The sequence below is a fragment of the Solea senegalensis genome, linkage group LG19, assembly GCF_019176455.1.
Source record: "Solea senegalensis isolate Sse05_10M linkage group LG19, IFAPA_SoseM_1, whole genome shotgun sequence".
Taxonomy (NCBI): Eukaryota; Metazoa; Chordata; class Actinopteri; order Pleuronectiformes; family Soleidae; genus Solea; species Solea senegalensis.
Genome location: NC_058038.1, coordinates 1,714,830 through 1,725,599, shown reverse-complemented (window position 1 = coordinate 1,725,599; position 10,770 = coordinate 1,714,830). Strand labels below are relative to the sequence as shown.

At 44.8% G+C, this 10,770-nt stretch overlaps 1 protein-coding gene across 1 annotated transcript; it reads right to left on the bottom strand.

Moving 5' to 3' along the window:
* Nucleotides 1-808: 808 nt before the first annotated feature.
* Nucleotides 809-3,719, bottom strand: LOC122785235 (potassium voltage-gated channel subfamily C member 1-like). The gene is made up of 2 exons (XM_044050957.1): nt 3,146-3,719; nt 809-829 (listed from the first exon to the last, which is right to left on the bottom strand). Exons 1-2 carry the CDS (start codon nt 3,686-3,688, stop codon nt 809-811), a joined length of 564 nt encoding a protein of 187 aa, XP_043906892.1. The 5' UTR covers nt 3,689-3,719.
* Nucleotides 3,720-10,770: the final 7,051 nt, after the last annotated feature.

Sequence of the window (10,770 nt, the reverse complement as noted above, 5' to 3'; positions counted from 1 at the left end):
CTTTACTCCAACACTTACTGCACAGATTGTTCTTTTTTGTTTTCCATTGCTTTCGACCCACTATCATTACCATTGTCTACTGTTTTGACTGGATTACTGCTGCTGCTGTTACTGCTGCTGCTGCTGTTGCTGCTGCTGCTGCTGCTGCTGCTGCTGCTGCTGCTGCTGCTGCTGCTGCACTGGCCACCCCTCTCCACAACTTCCAAAGTATCTCTGTCGCCGTGTTGGCACCAAAACTATTGACTGCAACATTTTCAAAGTCACCTAACCTGTCACACCAATACTGCCCCCACACCACCTCAATTTTTCGTTCTTTTTTTTTTTTTACCATCACCCCCACCCATTTGGTTCTTCGATCGCTTATTTGGCTGCCATTTCATTTTCTGACTCGTCCAGTTTTCTGCACGATAAAGCAGCAGGACCAGATTTTTTCAGCTGCAGCAAAGAGGAGTGTCGGAGACACTGCAGATTCACACCTGCAGTACGAGCTTTTATGTCTCCATCATTTGCCGTGAACCTGCTGTGAGGAGCCGACGCGCCTCAGGCACCTGGTGGAACCTCCGAGCATCCCCACTGACCCAGAGTGCAAACATGCATTTAACTTATTACAAGCCTTTCATTGTTCTGTGCATTTGCTGCAGTAAGATTCACTGTGTTCTGTGAAGGCTTCCAACCACATTACACTGGACCAAGCAGCACAGCTCACCATGGTGTGGTTTCTCGCTCTCGTCTTCATTTCCATGGTGAGGTATGTGAGTCACCATGTGATGATCACTGCATCAGGTTTAATCTGGGTTATTTCAAATGGTCACTGGCTGAACTTTGGTTCCTGGAGCACAAACATGTAACATGTCACACCTAAGACCAGAGGTAAAACCAGGGACACAGCAGTTAATGTTGCTGCTTTGGGGAATGATAAAATCCTTCATTTAGGAACACAAACTTTGTGATTTCTGGAGGTCTATCTCGAGAATGGAGCACGAGACACAAATCCAGTGTGGTTTTCTCTCAAATAATGATGATTTTATGAAGCAGTAACATTTATTTATACTGTTTGTGTCACCTGTGCTCTTGCATGGTTTGGGTAAAGTGCTGCAACTAAATGATGCATCTCCTCCTCGATTCAATTAATCGATGTAAGAAAAAGCCAAACCCACACATGAAATACCCACACTCATTTGGTGCTTAAGTGTGTGTCCAGAGTGACTTAAGTCAATACGCTGTCTCCGTGTGTCCACCAGAGTCCACAGAAAATACACCGGCCTCTGGCTCTGCAAACCACCGTGGAGTTTTTTTTAGAGACAATTAAGCAGAGGAAGGCCTGAGGAAACGCAGGTGAGAGGTGGAGGACTGAACACACGGGGGAAACAAGGGATGAAAGTGAAGAGGGAGGAGGGAGGAAATAAAACATTAGGAGAAAGAGGGTCAGTATCAGCAAGAGTAAAGATGTGTCTTCTAGTGTCTTCTACTTTTATCCAACCTCGATTGATAATAGTTTTGTCTCGTGTCTCTGACTCACGGAGAGACACCATGTCCATGTCTGTGTCTGTGTGGGGTTGTGATTAACTCTGTGTTGTATGAAAAGTGCTGAATCAATCTAAACTCTGATTGACTGACACGAGAGTTCTGAGTCTGGACCGACACAAATGTTTGGAGAGAAAGAGAAGCATGAAATGATCAAATGAGTTCTTCAAGCAAACAAAGTCCAGAGTGGATGGATGAGTGATACCAACAATGATTGTCAAATATCCAGCGATGCTGCAATAATCAATATAATATAAAACAAACATTATGTTGGAGAGTAGAAAATGCCTTTAAAAAAAGGTGATTCATCATGTTTGCCACTGCCTGTCTTTAATCCACTGTCACCTTCAGCCAATTCACTTGGCATCACCTGTGATGAGCGCCACCATGAGGAGACATTCATTAGTGATGCTGGTGAGTCAAATAAGCAGTGAAATGTTTTTAGAGTTCAACAGATCATCATGTAAACCTTCTGCTTCTTCTGTTTTAATGATGTGGCCGAGACACCAACCGGAGGCTAACAGTTGGATCACCACAGCTGAACTCGGATCCATCAAATCAAAAGTTAAGTGTGTGAGTGTTGATCAGGACATTTTCTGGAACGTCTTCATCTTCCAGACTTCATGTCACAAACTGTGCTGTATCTTCACTCTTCCACTCCTTCCACTTTGCTACATGAAGAGCAGACACTAGCGTTGGACACGCAGCATTACATTCATATCAGCAAAACTGCTCACAAAGTAGCTTCACGTGCCTTTGTAAAGCGCTCACTTCCTGCACCAAAGTCCATTGAGAAAATCGGTAAGTTTAGGTCATGGAACACAGGTGTCTCATTATTTAGTTGTTTGGTGACTTTGGCGTCTGAAATCATTCAGTCAGACGTACTTGAGTCATAGAAACTTAAGACCAGCAGTTACTTTGTCACCATGAGCTAAAAACACTCATTTTCTCAATGGGCTTTGGTGCAAGAGAATAACCAGTTCACACAGTTCACTTTCTGACTGTGTGCAGACACTCTTACGATATTATAGACCTAAGCAGGGGCAGATTTTATTGTTTGCCCTTGTTGTCAGTGAGAGTGAGCCTCCGTGTCCCAGCCTGGGTCTCGACAAGGCGGCGCGCTTGGTTGCGCCCTCGACAAAGTCAGTGCAGACAATGTGTTAATGGATCAAACAGCCACACTTCGAAAAACCGGAACTTTCCCTTTCAAGTGCAGACCAGCCATCCCTGATGGATGCTGCAGGAAAAGCAGTGTTTTATCGCAGGACTGATGATTTTTATTTGTTCTATGAAATCCTGGGTTATTAAGATGAAAAGAGATATGTGGAACCATTTACACTGAATATGAACAGATTAAGGAAACAAGTGGATTAAAGACTGTGCAGCATTTAGCTGCAGAAATCGTTTGGCACACACATGAAGACAGATGAGGGACAGATGAGGGACAGAGCGGGAGACGTGAAAGGGAGAAAAGAGGTGATGTGACTTTCTCACGCTGCAGTGAACAGCGAGTCAGCGCCTTCACTTCCATCCACACACAGGAACTTTACGCGCAACAGCACGTACAACTGTGCCAAATGAAAGAAGGACAGAACGCGTGGACAGCTCTGTGGCCACTCACCCGGGCGTATTTGGAAGAGTAGGGGTCCTCGAACAGCGCCCACATGAAGGGCTGCCACACCTCCCACCTCGTCGCCCTGCGGCCGTCCTCCTGCATGCACAGCCGCTTCAGGTCGCCGTCCGCGCCGCCGGTGAGCGCCGGGTCATCCTCAGGTGCGTCCGGCTCGGGGGTCTCGAAGCTGTCCAGCGCTTCCTCGGCGTCGCGATGCTGCCGGTAGTTCATCCAGCAGCACGCCTCCACGTCCGTCTCGTCGATGCCCCAGAAGGCGAGCTCCTCCTCGAACAGCGGGCCGCACACATCGTTGGGGCAGTGGAGCTTCCCGGTGCGGTAGTAGTTGAGGATGAAGGCGAAGGTGGCCGGGTGGCGGTCGAAGAAAAACTCGTCGGACTTTGGGTCGTAGTCGAAGTTGCTGTAGGCGTCGGGCTCGGTCAGCCAAGACAAGCGCGTCCCTGGCAGCGTCTTCAGGGTGCTCCGGTAGGTCTCGTGTCGGATCCCGCCGCAGTTGATCACGATCTTCTCGCTATCTGACGCCGAGCAAGTCATGGCTGCGCTGGGGCATGCTTCGGTCGGTGCGCCTGACTGCTGCTGCAACTGCTGCTGCAACCACTGCTGCTGCTGCTGCTGCTGCTGCTGCAACCACTGCTGCTGCTGCTGCTGCTGCTGCTGCGCTCCTCCATCCACCACCTGTCCTGCTCGGTAAGCTTCTGTTATACTGTCCCGACCTGGAGCCACAGGACCAACTGAAAGGAGGGAGAGAGGAGGAGAGAGGAGGAGAGGGAGGAGAGGGAGGAGGAGTCTGCCTCTGTGTGTGTGTGTGTGTGTGTGAGAGAGAGTGAGGGAGAGAGAGAGAGAGAGAGAGAGATATGTTGGATGCGGATTTTATGAATCAATACACTCGCCTGCTGAATGGCTGGTTATCTGTCTGTCTTTCTGTCTGTCTGTCTGTCTGTCTGTCTGCATTGATATCACTGCATCATTTCACGCAATTCAAAGTATAATTCGTGTGTTTGTATGAGATACCGACGCATAGTCAGCACACGCACTCACGCACACACACACACACACGCACACACACACACCTCCTTGCTCTCTCTGTTTACATAGCCACGAGTGATCTGAAGAAAAGAGCTGATGTAAACAAAAAGAAAACCTCATGTAAACATGGCAGCTCTAAAACTCTGATCCCATAGACCATTTGAACCGCATGTCCTTCTGATCAGTGTTCATATAAACACTGGATCTCATTGGCATATAGACTATATGAGAGAATACTATACTCGCTCCACCACTGCACCAGTGTAACACCCACCACGACCAGTAGGGGCACAAGTGTAAACCACTGTATGTGTGTGTGTGTGTGTGTGTCTCTGGTAATATATTATTAAATCTTCACTGTTTAGTTTAAAGGATTGAAATGTCTGCTGCCTCTGGTCAAACACCAGCTATTGCATTCAAATTCAATAGTAAATGCTGTGGTCACCATCCTGTCTCCTGACTCCTCCCTCTTTTATAAATGTATACACTTTATAAATGGAGCGACTGAGAGGCTCGTCTCACAAAGCAGCTGCTGTGGGAACTTTATACTTAGCTGCAACTGTTGTCAAATTCACTACCAGACCCCACTCTCCCCCCTTCCCCCACCTATCCCTCACTCAGCTCTCAGCCTACTTCTTGGCATTTTTTAGAATCAGGCCAGGGGTTTTGGTCACCCTTTAACCTCATTAAAAAGGACTCTTCATCGTCTTCATTTTGCAGTTTCAAAGTCATGCATTTACTGCTTTGTCTTGCCCATTATACAGCCTTTACTCACTGGAAACTAAAGTGTTAAACATCTCTCACTCTCCTGCCCCCAAAGCCCATACAGAAAAATCCGATTTTTTTAAAGAGCTGCTGGTCTGCTGCTGCCTCGTTCTGTATGTTTGTGTCTCTTTTAAGTGTCTTGCCCAAGGACACGTTGGCATGTAGACTAAGGGAGGGACTCTACAACTACAACTGTGACTTGTTCTGCCACTAATCCACCATCACCGATGTGTAATGTAATCTGTTGCACACCTCCTAATCCTAATCGCTGTATCTCGACATGGGCCACATGAGCAAAAAAGGTTCTTGTGAATCCAGCTCAAACCTGGTATTAACATCTTCTTCCAAGCAGGATGTACAAGGAGAAGCAATGCTGCACTCCACACTCTGACCTTCTCAATCACATGTTGAGGTATTAACTTCCGTCATTGACGATCCAATCACATGTGCGTAGCTATGAATATGACTCTTCATATGTGGCATCAAAGATGTCTCTGTGACCACATGAAATTGGACATTTCTAGGATACATATCCAGTTAATAAGTATAAGTTGATCTGATTTAGTAATGGAGCTGTTCGTCAAAGTAAAAGCGTCCTTATACAGTTTGGTGAAGTTTTCCATTACTTCATTGTACCTCCTCACCGTGGGCGGGGTCTAGGACAACTGTATGAAACACGACGCAAACACACAAAACAGTGACGGGTAAAGTTCTTTTCCGAGTCCTGAATCATTAGAATCAGTTAATTAAAAAGATTTGTTCACAGACTCCTCTGTCTCTAAATACACTGTTAAATATTAAGATCTTTTAAATGTACTTGCTAATTGTTGGAGATTAACGCGTGTTTGTGATTTTGTAAGACTTTTAAACTGATGTTGTTCAGTTTGATTCTCGACACTCATGACTCTTCCAGTGACGACACTCTTTAACCAATCAGTGTCCGGCAGTCTGTTGGCGGCACATTTTAATATCCGCTCCGCTCACTTGGAACCTGACAGATACTAAAAACAATAAGCAGGTACCAGGTACTATCACTGATGGAAAAGTAAGTCGAGCCGAGTATTTCTACAACTGTATCATGGAAGAGCGCCCTAACTGACAGGTTGATGGTTTAGATCAGGGGTCGGGAACCTTTTTGACTCAGAGAGCCATGAAAGCAAAATATTTGCAAATTTATTTCAGTGAGAGCCATATAATATATTTTAAGACTGAATTTAACTAAATGTGAGTATAATAAACCTCTGAATTTATTCTTTTAAATAATGTTGTTATAATACTCTTCGCGCAGTGTGTCACCAGCAGCATATCTTGCGATCACACTGAACTGCGACAAATGACTTACGTCTGTTGACTCATCCAAAGCCAGGGAATAGAACGGTGCTGCATTTATGTCATTCACTTGCGTTTCCTCCACTTCCAAAATCGATGGATGGATTAAAACAAGTGATAATATTTTATGTTTTATCTGAAAAGCCGAAATCTGCGAGCCAGATGCAATCATCAAAAGAGCCACACCTGGCTCCCGAGCCATAGGTTCCCTACCCCTGGTTTAGATGATGTTTACTGGTGATGAGTGATACGATACTCAGTATTGATAATGGTCCCATACTGGTCAAAATCAAAAATCTGATGCAATCCAGAAATCCTTTATATATCGCATGCTTCATTATGCACATTATGCATTATGGACTGTAAAAATGTCAACTAAAAATCAGGAACAGCATTTTAGCTGAGTCATGTTGAGGGGTGGAGGGAGAAGTATATTATATTTATTTCATCTAGCACAAATGTGTTGTTAACAGCTTGAACCATATATCATTATCGGTTGATACTTGAGTTTGCGATGTCGGTATCGGACAGAAAACAGTGCTATCGTGCCATCCCTAATGTTAACTGAGGGAAACTATAACTGCACATCTGGTGCTTAAGCTTATCGTGTGCACTGTAAAAAGTAGTGACCTGCAGCAGCTCAGAGGACATCAGGTGAGGAGGCGGAGTCTAGCGGAGGAAAAAGCTCAGGATTGAGACCTCATGGGTCTGCAAACAACCTCTGAAAGAGGCATCCAAGATGGACTGGTAGGGTTCTCAGACCTCAGAACGTAGTTTGAACCACCAGTGATCGGATTGTACAGGAAGGATGGATCAGGTCTGAACACGGTCATAGATCCCAAGAGAAACTTTTCTCCAACCTAGATTTACTGTTAGAGGTCAAGGACTGAGTAAGCACTCTATACCAGTGATTGATGTCAAACCGACATAAGCAGCAGGACTTAAACTGACAGATGTATTTTTAACCTCAAAATGTAACGTTTCCTTTGTGAAAGTTCAATTATTGTTAGCAGTTAAAAAGTAAAAAAGGAACTGAGATACTAGTGGCAGTGAATCTCAACACTGTATTAAAGAGTTGGGATGTTGCTGTGAATAAAAATGAGTCTCCTTTACCAAAGCTCTCCGATCTGTCCTCTCTGTGTGACCCCCCCCACCACCACCACCACCACCACCTCCACCACGCTGCATCACTACTCCCTTCCTCCACACTGTCTTTCAATCTACTAAAACACTCAGCTCAATTAGAACGAAGAAGGAGGGATATGATAGAGTGTTTCACGCCCACCGTCCGTCCGTCCATTCTCTCTCTCTCCCTCCCTCCCTCTCTCACTCTCTCTCTCTCTCTTCCCCATCCAATATCATCCCTCCAACAGCAAGAGAGAGAGAGAAGGAGGAAGAGAGCGAGAGAGAGAGAGGTCAGGAGCAGAACGAGTATTGCTGAGCTCCACAAAATGAGAAAAAGACTGCAGACCATCAGATCATTAGTGGTCTCCCATTTCCTCTCTCTCTCTCCCTCTCACTGTGTATTCTCTCCATTTCTTTATCCTCCTCCCCTCATCCTCTCCCACTGCTTGTCCTCCCCCACCCCAATCCCACCACCTCCACCCCCTCCAGTGCTGAGCTAATGTGCTGTGTCGGTCCGTTGAGAACAGTCTGCAGCAGTGTGCTCTGCTGTATTGGGTCCACCTCTACGTCACAGGAGCACACACACACACACACACACACACACAGAATGTAGGGTGCCATGGCCTCAGTTAGTGGAATACCCTAATCTACCATTCAAACTGATGCACCAAGTCTAGTTTAGTGAGGTTGTCCACTCCAGCCTGACTGTATGTTCACCTGTGTGTGTCTGTTGTTGTGCTGTTGTTGTTTTTGTGTATACTGGATGTGTGTGTGTGAATGGTCACTGACAAACAGATATTCTTATCCACTGCACACACTGGTGCTCATGAGTAAGTCACCTGCTGAGCGTTAACAGATGTGTGATTAAAGTGACACAATGTAGGATTTCAGTCCAACGTCACTCCTGTCATCACCTGCACTGGCACCATTGAATTTATGGATTCCGGGTTGTCAGTTTGGAGTATGAGTGAAAACACAAAGATGTTATCAAAGAAGTGTTTCACAAATGAATTCTACTCCTAAAAAATGGGTTGTTGGGATCAATTCTTCTGGGAAGCAGGATACAGATGTTACTTCACAAATACTATAGAAAGGCCAAAAAATAAAATACTTTGAAATTGTTTTCATATCAGGTATTTCAGGGTTTTTGTGACTATTTAAATTCCCTCCTCTTTGTGAAGTTAATTAATACAACATTGATCGCATTTTAACTTTTTATTTTCAGCTTTGTAACACAGCGCAGCACAGGCTGATGTGTTGTCGCTGTCCATGGTGCTGAAAGTGGATGCGAAGCAGAAAAGACCTGGAGCCCTCTGCTTCCAGCACCAGGAGCAGCACTGACACCAGTCCTTCAGTCTGGGAAAATCCTTTTAATATTTGGTTGAAACAGGTTTGTGAGCAGTGGGAATGTGTTTAATCAGCAATCACTCCCCGGGACCAAATAACTGCAATGCATGTGGATTTTTATTGGATTTACAGTAGCTTCGATCAGCATTAGTGGGAATGCAAGACCAGGGTGAGAGTGCTAATATATTTGTCTGCTTGATTTTTGGCAGCGATGCAAATTCCTGTGTAAATGCCACTCCAACAATAATCATCATTTGGCCATTAGATGTGAATATTTTTTTAGCAAATCTTATTTTGTACAATACTGGACTGTGCTCATCTGACTTAATTTAACTTAATTGTAATAGCAACGTAAAATCTTGAGTTGAGATTGGATGAAAGACCAAAAGTGAAAACATTCAAAATAGTAACAATAGCAGGGCAGAGATGGGATCATGTGACTGGAAACTTCTGTGCCGAGTATGACTGGAGGTCCCAGGGTCAAGATAGAAGATGCCTGCAAAGGTGGTTGAGAATGACAGAGCTGAGTTCCTGTGGGACTTAGATCCAGATGGACAAACAGGTGGTAAGAGAAGAAGCAGAAGAGCCAGTGATAAAAGGTGTGGCAGTACCAAGCAGCAGAAAGATAAAGAAGAAGGAACATGAGAAGTTCAAGAAATACCAACAGGGTTCCCAAGTTTTTGAAAATAGACATGGGTCATTGAAAGAAGTAAAGTTGATATTTAGGTAAATGTCCATGTTTGTTACAGCGCCACCTACTGTTTCATGTCCTACATTGCTTGATGTACATAGTCTAGGCCTACGCAGGACAACGAATCATGGGATGCCTGGGAAATGGAAAGTCCTTTAAAGAGGAACTAAACCCCTGGTCTGAAGCTGACTCCGCCCAATGCCTGATTTTAAAAATCTACAAAAAGTGGGCAGGGAGTTATCAGTGAGTGGGGGTGGGGTGAGTCAGCACCGCAGGGGGCGTGACGATCAAGTGACTGTAATTCACTTGCTGTGTTATTTCCAGTGGCAGCTTAGAGCTGCATTTAGTGAATAAGTTTACACACTCACACGACACACATGACATTTCCCACACTGATAAAGTGATAAAAGTCACCACAAATAAATGAATAATCTATGAATCAATGATGCAAAAGCAGATTGCTCTGTACGAGTAAAATAGCAAAACTTCTTTTGAGCCCCCTGATTCTGTCGTGGTCGCTTTCACTTCCTTATAAGGGCGGCTCCTTCAGGCCTCAGGTCTTTTGCCAGCTCAGGAAACAAAGTTTCTGACAGAAAGTGAAACTAAAAATATGTGTGCACCAAAATGTGTAACCTATTTTAAAAAGAGTTGTGAATAAAATGTGTAGTTATTCAATAAAATATGTCAAATGTGAACAAAATCATTCGTAACACTGGTGGGCAGCAGCTGATGCAGCCTCCACAGTCTGACATCATGCACGCTCGGCTCGGCTCAACCCCAGCATATTTTGACTTTTTAACTGATGTAATTTGACTCTTTTGAATCAAACAACAGTGAATAATGTGTTATAAAAGCAGCTCCGCCTCTAATCCCGCCTGTGACAAACATCTGCTGCCGTTTCCTGCGCAGCCTCATTTGTCTTTGTAACCGGGCATGAGTGATGACTCGCTCACGGTTGTTTGTTGTCATAAGCAGTCGCACACTCGTGAACGCACTCACTATTCACAAGTGGACACACCCACTTTTACAAACACAGATGTATGCACAAATCCTCAAAGAGACATGTAGACACACCCACTCAGTTAATGAAGTTAACATGCTGACTAAGGCTGCACACAGCTCTTTGCAGGATGAGAGTGAAAGACGAGGGCACACGTGCACATACGTGCAAAGTCAACCTGCATACATCACTCTTTGTTTTGACATTGCACCAGTACAAGGACGAGGAAAAGTCACCAGAATAACGGAAAGCACTAATAACTTTGTGAAGGTTCGATTAAAGGGAGAACTGTGGTTTTTTAAGTGTGGTTCTATGAGGCACTGACACATACAG

Bases quoted from the DNA above. Each gene is read 5' to 3' on its own strand.
- LOC122785235 (XM_044050957.1), bottom strand. From the start codon at position 3,688: ATGACTTGCTCGGCGTCAGATAGCGAGAAGATCGTGATCAACTGCGGC. The intron at 830-3,145 runs GTGAGTGGCCAC...TTTGTGCTCCAG, and splicing joins ACTCTTCCAAATACGCCCGG to GAACCAAAGTTCAGCCAGTG.